This window comes from Clarias gariepinus, chromosome 2 (genome assembly GCF_024256425.1).
Source record: "Clarias gariepinus isolate MV-2021 ecotype Netherlands chromosome 2, CGAR_prim_01v2, whole genome shotgun sequence".
In the NCBI taxonomy this organism is placed as follows: domain Eukaryota; kingdom Metazoa; phylum Chordata; class Actinopteri; order Siluriformes; family Clariidae; genus Clarias; species Clarias gariepinus.
The window spans coordinates 10120500-10137749 of NC_071101.1; the positions used below are offsets into that span (position 1 = coordinate 10120500).

Here is a 17250-nt window from a genome sequence, read left to right on the forward strand (position 1 = left end):
TAAACCGCTTATCATGTGTAGGGTTCCACTAAAGTGAAGGAATGCTGTAGGCTTGTTAATTTCCAACCTTGATCTGGGAAAAAAAAACATTTTACAAACCATAGACAAGGGAGCTCAACTAAGATAAACTATGAAAATTCATACAGCACTACAAAATGGGTTTCCCAGGAGATGTTTTAATCATCCAAGGACGTTACCTCAAGTGTAGCGAGTTGTTTAGGAAGTAGGCACGCTCGATCGATCTAAGTAAGGATGAAAAAGATTTTGTTTCTAAGCTCACCTTTAGTGCACTCCTGGCAGACAAAGCGTCCTTTCGGGGTCTCGCTGAGGCCGATACACTGTAGATGAAAAGCTCCACAGCACTGTCCCTCGCACAGCAGCAACTCACCTGTCTTTTCACACACCTGGGAAACACACACCAGTCATATAACACAACATGATTAATACCCTGCCTTAAGACACCTGGAATCGCCCCCAGACATACAGGTTTAACTTTTTTCCATTCGCATCGTAAGCGTTAAATGTAGACATATTCACAATAATCATTGATTCATACTCCATTTACCTGACACACGTTCTCCTTTAGTGATGCGCCTCCTCCCTTCTCGGATACCTTTTTACTGTTAGAGAAGCCCGTATCAGCAGTTAAGCTGTCTCTGGCCTGGACGATGCCCTCATCGGGTGCTGAACCAAACACCTGAAAAGTGAACAGGGAGCCATGAGGGATCAGAAATCACCCCTGTTGTCACCATTTGTGGCATTTTACTAAAGTAATAAGACCTTCATTCTCAATATAGGTCTGTGAAGCAAATCTAGTGTGTCTATCTTTTTTTATTTATTAAGATAATTATTAAATGCTATAAGTGGTGCTTGAGAATCAAAGCATACATTTGATTTAGGCCTTTGGCAGACGCCCTTATCCAGACCAACTTCCATTTTTATCACATTGTACATCTGAGCAGTGGAGAGTTAAGGGGCTTCCTCGAGGGCCCAACAGGGGCAACTTGGTGGTCGTGGGGTTTGAACTTGGGACCTTCCGGACCGTAGCAACTTGCATTACCTTGCAGGCTTCTTTTTCTTTTTTTTATTGTTTTTCCATACAAACTTTGCTGCGTAACTAGTCCCATACCGTTTTGTTGTAGACCCATCATGAAAGAGATGTCAACTCGTGCGACTTATTCGGGAACGGGGTTCTATGACTTTTCTAAAAAATCCAATAACATTGGGACCAACTTTGATGGATTCTGGCACAGTGCAAGAAACAATTTTGTAAAAATCTCAAATTTATCACATTTGAAGAGGCTTGCAAACTCTATCAGAACATACCTCACAAGAGGGTATAAGTTGTCCCCTTGTGGTGCAGATTTGCCTCACTGACATACAGTATTATGGTGAAGGTACCCCCCAGTGAAACAGGAAGTGCTCACAGCTGCATTCCCTTCTATGGTAACCTTTACAAGAGCTTTGAAACTGAACCTAATTGTAGATGTTGTTGTCAGAGACATGTGGGTGGTTTCATTTTACTCAGGCATTCAACAATGGTCACTGTCAGCAGCTTCACAAAATGAAATGGAAGTGTGTATGAGTAAAAACAAATGTGTTTTGATTATAATGAGATTGTCCCTGATGAGCAAGCCGAGGGCGACAGTGGCAAGGAAAAACTCCCTGAGATGGCATAAAAAGAAACCTTGAGAGGAACCGGACTCAACAGGGAACCCATCCTCATTTGGGTGATAATGGATAACATAAATTTTGCTGGAAAGGCTGCTAGAAGTTCAGTATAATAAAAGTTGTCCAGGTTATTATTGTGATAACATCATTGATCAGTGTGAAGCTGTCAAGCCACGCCTTAGCAACCCGAGCAAATCCCATAGACTGCCATCATAATAGGCCCAGAAGCTGATTTTTTAAAATTATTTATTAGAATTTATTATTATTTAAATGATTATTAATTAAATTAAATAATTTATTATTATTATTTAAAGGAGATAATGTTTAAAGGAGATTTATTATTGAATTATTATAGTTATTAGCCTGTTCATCTTATAAGTTATTAAATTCAAACCTCAATAACTTATAAACAGGAAAACTGCATATACATAATTTAAACTTGTAGTGTGTCTTCAGAAAGTTTAGAAATAAAACATGGATCCAATTAACATCAGTGTATGCGTTTAATACACACACATGCCTAATGTCTAAATATATTACCCAGAGTTCATTTCTATTCCCGTCACATGTAATACTAGGGATTGGAACACAGCCGCCTGAACGTTTCTCACCTCGGTGTTTAAAGGACCTGGGATGTCACATGGTTTCCGCTCGGCAGTTTTAGGCTCAGCTGGACTGCAGTTCTCTCCTGGCATGTGGATCTGGAAGACGCTGGGCGTTGCATGCTGCTGTAAAGGCGTCTGTGTGTCACCCGCTCTGGGTGTTATACCTTGTGACAAGAGACAAATTAAATCTGTCTGAAGGTTGCAGAAGATCAGAAACACATAACGCTAATATTATTCGTTTAGAATCGGAAAAAAAAAATCAAATTTAAAAGTGTTCACCTGATTTAGAAATGGTGTTCGACAGAGTGGTTCCAGGCACTTCATTTTTCTAAAATTTGAAAATACAAATGTCTTTAGGAGGTCAAATCATTTGCCGACACTGGATTTTCTTTTTCAAGTAAATTTTCAATATGAGTAGAAACCAATGTTTAAGAATGTTTGCTGTGCAGGTTAAAGAAAAGGTGCTAAATTAAAACCTTTAAACTTGTAGGAGCATCTTTGACCACTGCTTCCTCTGACCACTGACCCTGTTGCTTAGACTCCTGATTTGACCGAGAAAACAAGAACAAGAACGGACAACAGATATTAAATATCCAAATTACTAATCAACCCTGTTTAAAATGTTTGCAGCCGGAAAGGTCGTCACCTTCTTCTGTGTGATCCTGAGAATCTCGTCCTCAATTGCAAAGTCCAGAACTTTATGCGTGGGCTTACGTGGCCTTCTTCTCTCTGAAGATCCTGCAAGGTCGAGTGTCGGTTAATTCTCTTAATGGAGTGACGGAAAACACCAGTACATTGCACCGGCATTGAAAAAAGAATAAATGAATCTCGTACCCGTTTTCTTTTCAACCGATTCTGCCTCGAATGTGGGAGCTTTATGGGGAGTTGATAAAGGTGGTGAAGGAAGAATGTTTTCTGCCTCTTCTAGAGCGAGCCGCCGCTCGTGCTGCGACGCTTCCGGTATCCAACCCGGTGCTGAGCTCACGTCGTCAGCCAGTGGAGGTTTCAAAGTCTCCTCGCCAACATTAGTGTTATTAATCGAAGACGCCTGCAGACAAGCGTGACATGGTTTATTACAAAAAGATATCTCTACATATTTTTGAAGACAAAGTAAAGGGCTAGCATTTAAATGTTAAACAGATGTAATTTTTCTGAGATACTGAATTTTGTTTTTTCATTAAATCAAATAAAAAATTCAAATTCTAATTTTATTTGTCACATACACAGTCATACACAGTACGATATGCAGTGAAATGCTTGTACGACCGCCAGTGACCTTAAAAAGAAAATAAAAACTATAGATCAGGAATAAATATTAATAAAAAGAAATACGAAAGAAAATAAATTTAACTAGTAAAATAAACTGTACAAATAAGGGCATAATAGAAATATTACAAAATATAGAAATATTTAAAAAAGTATATATAAAAATGTTAAAGTGGCAATGGCTGTGCAAATATGCATGAAAAGTGACCTATGAAAGTGTCATGTGCAATGGTTTCAGATATATAAATATGTCTTGCATGAATGTGTCCATGATTGTCCAGTCAATGTCAATGTTTAAAAGATATTACTCCTGCGTGGTGTGTGTCATTAGCTATTAAGCCATAATCATCAAAATGAAAAACTCAAATATATATCAGTCTGTGTGTAAAGAAACTATATAATGTACGAGTTTCACTTTTTGAAAATTGAATTGAAATATTGAAATAAATCAGCTTTTCGATATTCTAATTTACTGAGATGCACATGTATATATAAAAATGTGCAATTTATTTAATGCAACATCATGAGACCTGCTCGCCTTTATTAATAGCTCATATATCCACGTAGCGGATTTGACGATCGCAACTATTAAGGCAAATTCAACAATCCCTGTGCATTCTGCAAAACTGTGAAATTTTATCCAGTCACTGCAACTTTTCCGCTACTTTGACCAGTCATCGTAGTTGACGATGAACAGAACATTACCAAATGCACTTCCTTGTTTCTTCTTTTAAAGATGCAGACATGTGACAAAAAAACATTGCAAAAGTCCATGTAAAGCAATTCCCTGATGTTCTTCATGAACACAGAGTGTAAACTCTCTTCATCGTGTAGGATGTTGTCGATTGGTACACTTTTTCACTGGATAAAGAATGAAGCTCTTCTTTACATTGTCATTGGTACTGGTGTTTTTCCGCATAAATGCTGCTCAGTGTTAAGTGTGAAGTTCTGTCCACTTTACCCTTTTAAACACCTTTGATGTTCTGAGGAAAGCATGGTGCATTGTGATGGATGTCTAAATTAAGCTATTTAGTTTTTCATGCTTCATTTAATTTGGTATTTTGTAGGGATGCACCGAAATTTCGGCCGCCGAAAATTTTCGGCCGAAATAGCATTATCGGTTTCGGCCGAAACGTAAGAAAGCGCCGAAAATAAAAGGCGAAATTGTCGCCACGCCTCTCCCATCCTCCCGTCTCGTTCGCGCTGTCATTACGCATCAAACACGGAGTATGTCGGCGGTTTGAAAGCACTTGGAAGCAAGTTTTGTTATTGTTAAACAGCCTTATTACTGTTATTTATTATCAATAAAAGTTTGATTGCTTAATTAATTTGTTTTGTTTTTTTCAATACAAACAAAAAGAAAATATTTTAAACATGTTTTTTAATGAAGCCATTTTCGGTTTCGGTATCGGTTTTTCGGCCAAGTGCATCCAAAAATTTCGGTTTCGTTTTCAGCCCAGAATTTTCATTTCGGTGCATCCCTAGTATTTTGTGCACTTTTTTTTTATTAAGTCCACTTTTTGTGTTTGATTTATTTTTAACATTATTCATTTTATTTAGTCACAGACACTGAAAAAAACACTTTGTTGTTATTAGCATCTCTCAGTGTTGTATGCACTTTGACATTTTGGAATTTTGTGCTTTGCTAATAGAGCATATTTTCTTAGAATTTTTGTGATCAAGGTTTAAAACCTTTAGATGTATAGTTCCCACTGGAGCAGCTTGCCATCATCCTTTTATTGCAAAAAAACTCTAAAAAAAACTGCAATTTGTTTAAAAAAGCTGCTGCCGCGACAATCAAAAAGTATATTACAGAAAGAAAAAAAAAATTTCTCAGTGTTTTTTTTTTTTTTTGTCTCAAATTTCTTATTTTTGTCACAATGGCAAAAAATTAAGCGTACCATAAAATTTAAGAAGAAAACATTTACATCTACTACATCTTTGATAATCTCACATCGAGGATTTCAGGATTTCATCAATCCATTAAAGAGACATATTTAATTCAATCTGACATACAGTACGTATGTATGTCACTTTTATTTTACCTATTTTATTTTGCCTTCATTCAGACCTCTGCGTTATCAGAATGTGACAAATATGATAATATGATGATGCAATAATCAAGATTATATCAAAGCAATGTTTCATTGCAGTCACATCCACAGCATTTGAATAAAGTCTGGGATTCGGCTGCAGTCAGGGTTGCCAGATTTCATAGATAAAATCCTGCCTAGGCAGTGTTGAAAATTGCCCATGAAACATAAGAGGTGACAATAAAACTTTTTAAATGTTTGTTTTTGACAGAAATCCAGAAAGTTCCCTACATACGAACATTCAAGTTACAAACCTTTAAAGAAACGAACATGTGTTTGCGCATGTTGAATCACAGAAGTTAGTGGACTTTGATTTTTTTAACATGAATTGTTTAACCATTTGTGCAATTCTAATAAACAAGAAGAAGATCATGGAACATGTTTATTTTATACTGTGTATAGCCAATTGTGTTAATATTCTGGTACCTAGAAACCGTTTGTTGGACTTACGAACAAATTGGACTTACAAACAAGCCCACGGAACGTTACTCTTTCGTTTGTAGGGGACTGTGGACTTAATGTGGATAAAAAATGCTTTGCAAAACCTCTCTTTAATCCTATTCGCTCCATTAGTTTCTCAGATTTTAATAAACTTCTTCCAATAAACTACTTGCTCAGTGTAAACAAACACCCGAACCAATAAATGTTAACTAGAAAAACTAAACTGAATATTTTTATTTGTCACTGGTAAAATATGTCTTGTTGACATGCAATGTTGTTATGTTTTATACCGGCTACTGTTTGGGACTGTTAGGATTGCCGCTTTACTTCATCTCTTTCTCTTCTTTTAAGTATACTCAGTGTATGTGACTTAACCCCAGCTACTGAATAAAAATAAAACCTACAGCATGTTCTAGTGGTTCATGCGACACGCCCCTCTAGTAAACAAGTTTAAGTTACTTCTAAATATGAAGACTTAGACCCTGTACAAATGCCTGTGCAAGTTCAGTTACTGCATGTTTAAAAAAAAACTAAAAATGTATGAATTAATTACATTTTTATAGAGATGATGTAAAGTAGCCTGATTGGGCTAAAAAAAGAAAAAAACATCCTTGCATGCCTGTTACCAAAAAAAGTGACCTGGGTTCTCCTTCAGATGTTAAGCCGAGACATTAATTTGCTGTCAGATTTATGTAAAGTAGGCCTAACGCATGTCAGAAAGGGGCTTTTACAAGTCGATTGATTTAGTCAAACACGTGCTCAGACAGCGTGAAATTTGAGCAGGTTTTTAAAATAAATGCTTAAGATCATGCTGTTTTGGGGAGTTTATCCTCAATTATTATTAACGTTTGCAAATATAGTATTAAATAACACAACTCGTTGTTTACTGTTACAAGAATAACACCCAGGTAAGGCTTACTGATTTGGAGGACTCAGGGGTTTTCTTCGTTTTCTTCTTCAAGGTGAAGTTTGACTCGTAATCCTCGCTCCACTCGAGCAGCCTCTTGCTTGGCTTCCGAAGTCTCTTGCTCTCTGTGAGATGGAAAAAAAAAATCAATATCAATCAATTAACGCCTCAGTGATGACCCAGGCATCCGACACCAAACCCACGGTGTGTAGGAAAGGCTTTACAATCAAAGCATAAAGTTAAGGTTCATCTGCATGCTCCTGACCGAATACTCTGCTGTAAAGTGAGAAAATAAAACACTTTTTCTTTCACCAGTCTTTTCCTTTTTGACCGTTACAAAGCGCTAACAATCAATATTCTACCCTGTGTGTTTTTTGTTTGTTTTTTAAATACACACCTTTTTTGTATAATCTCGGGACTCAAGACAATAAATCTTTGGGGTTCTAACAAGATATACAGCCATAGCGGTGTTTATACATCACCACATATCAAATGTTACTGCCAGCTTGCCAGCTTTTATGCTAGCATTAGTTACCTCGCTAGTTATGTAGGTTAGAAACCTTATGTAGAAAGCTTAGCTGTTTTTTTTAAACTGCGATTAGACATAATGTACATATTAAACAAAAAAACTTTTTTTATTTTTTGACCGATGCAATCTTAATTTGCTGATTAATGCTGCAGTTCTGCTATTTTGTTTCGGCACAACCTTGGCCTATTTTTAGCCTTTTCTTCTCTTCTAATATGCGTGCAGAACAAGGTGTAACAGTCTCAATATGCTGATGTAGTGGAAGCCATTTGGTCCACAAGTGCTCATTACTGCCTGTAGAAACCACCTCTTAAAGCACATGCTGGGATTAGGCTTAAAGTCATGTCCCATTTCTTAACACCCAGTTTTGCTGATGTTCATTATTTATGTCAACATAAACAGACAGCTTCTTATAAAATAAATGACTCAAACTTAAGACGAAACTACATCTTTATCTGATATCTACTTTTTCCATTTCTCCTCTGTGATTCACTCTCCGATTACCGAACAGAGAATGTACAAATTATTCATAAATAATTCTAATTATAGAATTTGATTTGTTTGTATTAATAAGTTAGACAGAAAGTTCTTCCGTACAGAAAGACAGACAGACAGACATGTACGCGGGACTAAACCTGAAATAATAATAATATCACTAATTACATTAAAGATCAGCAGATTATTTTTAGCTTTAACCTTTTAACAATTTCTACAAACATTTTATTTGTGGTACTTACACTGGTTAATAATAAAGGCATAACGCAGAAACTCCATGAAAACAACTTAAAATATTACAGTCTGTCCTACTGAAATACACACACTGCTAAAATAACCAGTTTCTTTACTTAATATTAGGGCTGTTTATTTTCGTCCTCAATTTCACCGGCAGACTTTCTCTTCTTCTTTGTCTTTCACCTCTAGCTCTGCCTCCTGTCTTTTCTTCAGTGCCATTGTCTCTAAGCCGTAGAGCATCGCTGGTCTCACCACTGTCCTGTACACCTTTCCTTTCATTCTCGCTGATACTCTTTTATCGCACAACACACCTGAAACTTTTCTCCACCAATTCCAACCTGCCTGTCCCCCCCTTTTCCCCTCCTTTCCACACTCTCCGTTGCTCTGGACTGTTGACCCTAAGTACTTAAAGTCCTGCACCTTCTTTACCTTTGCTCCCTGTATCCTCACTGTTCCTACTGGGTTCCTCTCATTCACACACATGTATTCCTCACATAGACTCCTGTCTAACCTCATCTGTCATCCTGTCCATCACCAGAGCAAACAAAAAGGGGCTTAGACCCGATCCTTGATGCAGACCCACCTCCATCTTGAACTCTTCTGTCACACCTACAGCACATCTCACCACTGTCTTACAGATCTCATACATGTCCTGCACCACTCTAACATTCTTCTCTGCCACTCCAGACTTCCTCATACAACACCACAGCTCCTCTCTCGGCACCCTGTTGTACGCCTTCTCTAAGTCGTGTTCACGAAAAAAAATTATCGGTTAGGGAACACACCGGCTTCGTGTGGACGGTGTCTAAATCTACAAAGACACAATGCAACTCTTTATTACCTTCTCTGTACTTCGCCGCCAGCATCCTCAAAGCAAATACTGCATCTGATGTACTCTTTCTAGGCATGAAACCATATTGCTGCTCATAAATGCTTACCTCTGCCCTTAACCTAGCTTCCACTCCTCATTTCCACAGCTTCATTGTTAGCTTTATGCCTCTGTAATTGCCACAGCTCTGCACATCACCCTTGTTCTTAAAAATCGGCACCAATACACTTCTCCTCCATTCCTCTGGAATCCTCTCACTCTTCAAGATCTTGTTAAACAAACTAGTTAGAAACTCTACTGCCACCTCTTCTAAGCACTTCCATACCTCCACAGGTATGTCATCAGGACCAACAGCCTTTCCACTCTTCATCCTCTTCAACGCCCTTCCACCTCACTCACTCTTCGCCAGCAGACTTTATTCCCAAAAATAAACAACCCGATCATCCAACTCTTGGTTATTCTTTACAGAAAAACTTAATATACGGTATGTAACGGCTCACCACAGCACGCACACATTCAAACAAAAACCTGGGAATCACTGCACACATATCAGTTGTGTTTCAAGAGCTTGACACAAGATTTTCCAGAGCTCATGATAACTGCTAACCTGGCAATAAGACTTTCTGAGAGGGATGTAAAGTATTTGTTATTATTCAGAGATTTCATTCAACTCAGTTTTATTTGTACAGAGCTTTGAATAACAGTTATTGTCGCAAAGCAGCTTTACACAATCAAAAGAAAAAATTAGGGAAAGGAGTTTGACATGTGATCAACTATGTATAAATCAAAATGATCAGATTGTCCCTGATTTATATGGGAAAAAATCTATTATTTTATATTGTGGTATTTTTTTTAGGTCTATTGTAGAGACAAAGTTGTGTGCATTTTACTTTTTTATTTTAAACTAATACAAATATTTATTTCTCTATAAATTCTGCCACATGTCCACTGGACTTATTTATTCTTGACACTTATTATATAATTATATAATACTTATTATATTTCTTTTTTATGTAGAGAAAATCATTACAAGGAGTCCACAGGCACGAACAGACTGTGGTTCTTCGAACATTTTTAGACGTGAAAAAATACCGGAAGTAGCTCCCGTGTACTGAAAAAAAAAAACTGACACTGCAGTTCACCAGATACAGCTGAACCTTGAATTGTGAACAACTTGGTCTGCGAGTGTATAACAAGACAAGCAAATTTTTTTGATAAATTCTAACTTGATAAACAAGTGAGGTCTTACGGAAATACGAGTAATACGTATAGGCTTTGTCTGCCAACTGTCACATGATCATAACTGAGCCAAAGGTTCTTCTGTCTTGCGCGCTGGGGAATTGTGGGTAATCATCTCCCGTGCTCAGTCTCAGTATACTCGTATACTTTGGTTTTTGTTTTGTATCCAAGTCTGTAGCAGGGAGATGAATCTGTCTTACGACGACGCAACGTCACATTTCCGCAAAATCGAGTGTCATTAAAGAGGTTCCTTGTTAAAGACGTTTTCTTTCATTAGTGTGTGTATGTGTGTCTCCTCTAGGTAAAGTGGAGGCTAATTTTTACTTTATATTCTGTATGAATTATTTTTATATGAATACTTTTGGGTTGTGGAACGAATCGTCAAAGTTTCCATTATTGAGATATTATGAAATTATTATATGGATTACTATGGATTATTGCTTTGATATACAAGCACGCTTCCAGAATGAATTATGCTCGCAATCCAAGATTTAACTGTACATGTTCGCAAGTACAGGACAGCCTGTATTTGTAAAATTTACATTTTTTATGAGAAAAAGCTTGAAAAAAAAGCCTAAATGACATAAAGGTCATAATTAATATTTACTGGCAAATTAATCAAAAGATTAATCATCCAACCATAAAATTACACAAGAGTAACTGTAAAAAAAAATAATTGTTAGACTAGTCATTCATCTTTTATACCGCTTTAATCCTTTATACAGGATCATGTGGGCCTGTAGCCTATCAGAGGAGACTTAGGGCATGAGGTGGGGTACACCCTGGACCTGGTGCCAATCCATCACAAGGCACACACACACACACACAATTTTCTTAGGAAACAGATTAGAAATTTGTTAGGAACTTGCATTCAACACAAAGATGGGTCCACCTGTCCTAATTTACACTCTTACTTTCACTTTCTCTTTTTCTCTCACATGATATTTCCCTGCATTTAAATTTTTACAAAAAAAAAAGGAAGGATCCAGCAAGACTACATCCTACAAATGTGAAAAAAGTGTGAAATTGTTTTCTAATGCTTTGAAACTGATTGCTACACCCTTCGTGCGTTTGAAGGAGTGACAAAACAATGATGTAATTAGCATTCAAATACGTCCTGATGAATGACATTGTATATAAATACATGCAGGACGACAATAACTGTCTACAGAGACAGAAAATATATTCGCTAAATATTTCAACAAACCTAAAGAATTGTATAAAACATTGTATGTGTAACATTTTTTTTCGGCAAATCGTTATTTTCTACATTAAAATTTTCCGCATTGAAAGCGGTGAGTCACACAAAATAAAAATGATGTTAGCTGAGTTTTCACAGACAGGGTCACATATAAGGGTCAAAAGTGATCTGCACGCCGGTTATATTAAAACTTGTGTTAGCCGCACTGTCTTATCAGCGCTTTCCGATCAAGGCTACTGTCTCCCCCAGTCAGATGTGAATATCGGTGAATATCAGTGATTTGCAAAAAAAAAAAACAGCGTACAGTGATTGGTCTTTTTTGTGGTCTGGGGGTGTACCTGGTGCCGAAACAACTCACAGAAGAGCATTAGATACTCTAAGGAAGGTGAAAGTTTTTTAAAAAGAACCGTTACTGGTGAAGGGACACGGATTCATCACTACATACCTGAGAGTAAATGGAATGAAAACATCCTCGATCGCTGACAGAGAAAAAGGTCAAAAGTCGACCATCAGCTAAAAAAATTCCAGAACGCTTACAGTTTTCTGTGATTCTCATCTCGAGAGCCAAAACCTCATGTTGAGGACTTTGATTCCCTTAAAGCAGCCTACGAGGACAAAGATTCACTTCTGACGAAAAAGTAAAGACAGCGGTGCATTCGTGGCTCGCAGCTTAGACGTAAAACTTTTTTCTTTTAATAAGGGAATACGAAAGCTTGTTGACAGATGGACAAATTTTATTGAAAAGCAAAATGATTATGTCGAATCTATACTTCTTGTCTTCGTACGTATGTATTTGTCTCTGTATTTATGTTAATTAAAACACATTTTACAGCCAGAGTTTGGAGAATTTTTAACTCATCCTCATATAGCTGTAACAAAAAAAAGATGACTGCATGACACCATACAGACTAAAGCGGAGGTGTCATATCTTCTCCAGGAAGGGCTCGTGTGGACGCTGCTTTTCATTTCAAACAAGCAGAAATCAAACTGGCAGTTGAGTTTGTACCAAATACACCGTAACTTTGAAACTCGATTTAGCTCACTGTGACTGCAGAAGCTTCATATGAGTCTATGAATACTTGCATTGACCTCGCCAAATTAACCCAAAAGCTACGGTAAAGTACTTATACACACCTCAGTTTATATAGAAGACAGGCTTATCAGAAAAACTTCGAACTATCCCATTAAGATATTGGGACATAATACAACAACACTGTCTCTACCTGTATTTGAACTGTTTCATGCTAGAAAATATCTGTAATCTGTAGTGCTGAACAGCAGGCATGGCTTAAACCTCAAATGTGTCCTGTGTTTGCTTTTCAACTAAATAAAAGTTGACTTGAAATCCCACAACCACTAAGACCCCCCAAAAAAGCACCGTTAAAACCCCGGTCGTAGAAATATTAACACTGTCAGCGGCGTGCTGTGTGAACTCTGGCTCTGCAAGTTCCTCAACCTCGACTACATCACTCCAGTTCATAAAAAGTGCAAGAATGTTTGTTCGTGTTTTTTTCCCGAAACATTTTAACAAAAAATAAAACATAAAAAATGAGCCAGACCAGGCAGATACTACGAAAAAAATTAACTAATTAATCCATTTCTTTGTCCTGCAAGCTTCACATCTTAAAGGGACTTTCAAATGGTTTTCCAATGTGCATGTACAAACAAACAAAACAAAAACATTCCCTGCTTTTTGTCTTTCATTCAGTTTTGTATTGGTTTAAACAAGCTAATTGGACCCCCAATAATGTGACCTCATATAAGAAGATACCCCTCCCCCAGCTTGTTACTCAACTCCACCCAGTCTTATAAGGGGGCGTGGCTCCGCAGTAGCTTATTTACACGGACAATGAAAAGACATGTTCGGAAGACGAGGGGTATTTCAGCTGGAGCATAAATACCCCCACAGTTCAAGGAGCTCTGAGACCTGTGATAAGTTATTAAAGAAACAGCGAAGTACAGGACCTTTAATGCTTGCTTACACCTAAAAGAAGGAAAACTTGCTTTTTTTGCATCATACAGTCCTAAGACATACCTCTAATCTTAATATGGTGCCCTTAAAAATTTTTTTTTCATCTTTCTATTTGTTAAACTGTTCATTCTTAATAATCTATTCAGGCAGTAATTAACAAGTGCACCATCTCCACAAGATCCAGAACCTTTACCCAAGCGTCTCGTCCCAGATCTGAGAATCGTAGGACAGCAGTGACATCGTTCTTACTACAAGACCACCACTTATGCTACTTTTTTTTCTTATTTCTTTTTTTTTTTTAAGAAAAGCAAAAATTTGGCTGATTTTTACTTACCAGAGTTATCCTTTCTCTCCACAGCATTGACCTGAGGGCTTTGGTGGCTCTCCTCAAATACTCCATTGAGCCTGCCAGGAGGCATGACCCTGTCCTGCTCAAGCACGCTTCCCTGATCACTTGGCTTGGCCCTGTCCCCAATCTGAGGATCAAACGTCTGCCAGCGCTTTTTTGGCGCCACCACCACCTTCCCACTTTTATCAAGTCCAGAATCTGACCGGGACTTTGCGAGTTTCTCCGTTGGAGCTGCTCGCACGTCAACCACATCTAGCGCGTTCTGTTTCTTCAGGTCTGTAACCAGAGGAAGCAAACTATTTCCACCGTCGTGTTTAGGAGCCTCGCTTTTTCCTGTGGATTTAGGTTTAGATTTGTTTGGCTTCTGGATGCTCGTGGTTTTCCCCTGTGGCCCGTTCTGGACCCCAGGAGGCTGACCACCGTTCTTAAGAACCATGTTAGGAGTTGTGGGTTCAGGTTGGGGTTGTGTGGGGAGGAGCGAGGGTTCTTGCTTGATAAGGGCAGAAGGAGAGGCAGGAGGCAGCGTCAGTGGCCTTCCCTCTTTCTCAAGGGTGTCGTGCATGTCCTTCAACATCATAAGGTAGGTGGTGAACTTGTACTTGGCATTTTGATCGTCCAAACTAGACTCGTCTTTCGCAAGAGAATGTAAAGAAACGTCTTTACGCTCCCGGAAAGTCTCCAAGGGTGAAGGTGATGGGGATGACACAGAGGAGGAAGAGGAGGAGGAGGAGGAAAATGAAATGCTTGATTCTTTCTTAATTTTTAAATCAGTGACCGGTGAATCCAAAGGTGTGACGGAGGGAAATTTGGTTTTGAGTTGAGACCCGTTCTGAGACGGCTCCTTGCTGGACCGGATTCTTGTTAACTTGAGCAAAGTCGGGTTTGAGGATCCCGCGTATCGCTGAGACATCGGGTGTGCCGGATCGACGATGGGTTCTGTTTTCACTTGCCATTGATTTTCTGTGCTCTCTGATACATCCAGAGTGGGAGAAAATGAATCATGCTCATCAGACAGAGTCGGAGAAGATGATTGGGATTCATGGCTAGAGTCAAGATCATCCTTTTCTTCCTCGTAGTTTGCGAGGGCTCGGGTCATGAGGCCGCAACTCGCCGGCAAGTAGTGAGAGTGCATCTCAAACGTTCCGTCTGATAATCCCAGGGAAGTGCTATCTAATGTCCTGCCATTTGAAGTGGTGTACTTTTTGTTTTTGATTGTTGACTTGTTGTTTGGCTTGTGTGACACCGTTTCTTTCTCTGTCTTTCGGACCTTTTTCGTTTTTTTACTCGCACGTTCTGCCTTTGGTTCAGCACAAAGTTCTTTATCCGACTCCCCTTCGAGTCGCTCTTCTGAGCGTTTCGGGCACAGTATCCGGGGAACTAAATCAATATCCGAGTATGGGCAGTCCCTGGAGTCAGACGCCAGATCGTTTGAAGCAGCAGGTGGTTTAGAAATGTCCAGTGTGTGGCCTGACATCAGCTTGGAGAACAATTCGTCTTTGATTTCAACAGGGCTTTTCAGCAGTGAGCTGTTTTTCCTTTTAGCAGGTGATTTCTTTTTACTTCCCGCCTTCGTTTTGGGTGAAACGATGACGGGAAGATCGTGTCCGTTGGAGAAACCCGGGCTCTGTGAGGACGGGGGAAGTTCGGAGAAGGTCGGAGGGGTGGATGTCCTGTCATCCGTAACAGAAGAGTGTACTTCTCTGATTGAGGGAAGTTGTAGTTTACTCCTGAGATACTCTGGCAGAGCTGCCTCTGCCTCCTTCACGCTGGCTTTCCACAAGGGCATTATGCGCTTTGGGATCTGCAGTAATGGCAAAATATAATAATAGTTACGCGACAGGAAATAATAAAGCATTACATTATATTTGCATCACTAATAGAGAAAGTAATACATATTATTTTTACATATTTAAAAAGGAATTTTAATAAAATAGAAGAAGGACACAAAGGTAACTCCAGGCATTACTATGTATTTGTAACTCATGTCTTTTTGTCTGCCTCGTCGCCTGAGCACGGGAAGTTTCTCAAACTGCTGCCCTCCTTCAAAAGCGAACGTGGCTTTCCCAGGAACCCATGCTTGGTCCACGATCTCCCCAAACGTCCTGACGAAATACATTCGACACCGCCTGTTGTTGGGCTCTAAAACAACACATCGTAACCAGATTGAAATTTTACATCAGGTTAATTTAAACCTTGACATTGTGAAACAATCATGTGTATGAATTCAGCTCATGATACATGCATTGTCGTCCATAATATCACACTTGGAGCTAGGAGCATGGGAAGTTTAGGATGAATACGAATAATTAGTATAATCACTAACCTTTCATCCTGGTGTGACTCTCACTCTGGGGGTCAATGGAGATGCGACAGGGCCACCAAGGCCTACGATTGAACTTGGCCCACACCACATCGCCTACGGTAAACTTCACTTCTGGGAGAGGTTTCTTCTTTGGGCTGTTGGACTGTGAACGAAAAAGTGGTATATCAAGTACGACTTAAAGACCAGCCAGAAGATTCAGTCAAGCAGGTGGGACACTCAACCAGGTATTACACTATAATAAGTTTCCTATTATATTCGCTCCTACTGTCAGGGACTCTCCCAGCGAAACCATCATGTGGTGTTGCACTGTCACAGACACGGTGTATGATCAAACCGTTGCCAATGACGTTTCTGAAATATTGATTTAAATACCCAGAACCGCATGTTTTACCTAATCGACTAATTTATATAGTTCACTTTTTAATTTTGGCTCAATGAACCACTCTCTCAGCTTATTCACCTTATAAGGCATTTAAAAAAATCTTTACATCAATGAGTTAATTTGATTGTTTTTTCTCTTTAGGTTGTTGTGTTTATTATGAACAAGCATTTCATAGAATATGTGTCAAATTGTTACCTTTCATTTTCACCACTGGCTTGTGTGCCGTGCTATGGTCCTACAGTCATTTAGAATCTCTTTCTATCATCTATCTGTACTGAACAACTGTACAATGATCCATAGATGCACAGCATTAGAGGCAAAGTTTAGCTAGAAAGTCAAATTAACTACGAGTGAGGTTCAAATCAAACCGGGACTTTTGTTTGTGCATAACAACAGAACACTCCCTTTATTTCTCTATATAATCCCCTGCTACATTAATGTACTTATCCCAACGTTTTACTGATGCTTGGACCCAATCAAGATAAAAAGTATTTTTTTTAACGCTGGCCTCCCAGGAACTCCTGTAATGGTGAAAACATTTGGAAATAGCTTGGTCCAAGGTCAAGACTGTACGGTGGCAATAGCTCTCAGCCGAGTTCCTGTAATGGTCCAAGTGATGTTGGTGAATGATTGTGTGTACAGTTCGCACAGACAGATGCGTCTCTTCCACAAGTTGGCAATGAGATATCCATCGATTTCCAGGGATCAGTCATT

At 38.8% G+C, this 17250-nt stretch overlaps 1 protein-coding gene across 1 annotated transcript in view; it reads right to left on the reverse strand.

Moving 5' to 3' along the window:
- nsd1a (nuclear receptor binding SET domain protein 1a) overlaps positions 1-17250 on the reverse strand; it is a 35989-nt gene that overhangs the window by 14115 nt on the left and 4624 nt on the right. The window contains exons 3-13 of the mRNA XM_053478352.1: positions 16155-16296; positions 15798-15970; positions 13817-15632; positions 6996-7108; positions 3111-3324; positions 2923-3014; positions 2753-2818; positions 2556-2604; positions 2283-2440; positions 566-697; positions 281-404 (exon numbers count right to left, since the gene is read on the reverse strand). Coding sequence (XP_053334327.1) covers positions 281-404; positions 566-697; positions 2283-2440; positions 2556-2604; positions 2753-2818; positions 2923-3014; positions 3111-3324; positions 6996-7108; positions 13817-15632; positions 15798-15970; positions 16155-16296 — 3079 coding nt within the window. The remainder of the gene's footprint in view (positions 1-280; positions 405-565; positions 698-2282; positions 2441-2555; positions 2605-2752; positions 2819-2922; positions 3015-3110; positions 3325-6995; positions 7109-13816; positions 15633-15797; positions 15971-16154; positions 16297-17250) is intronic.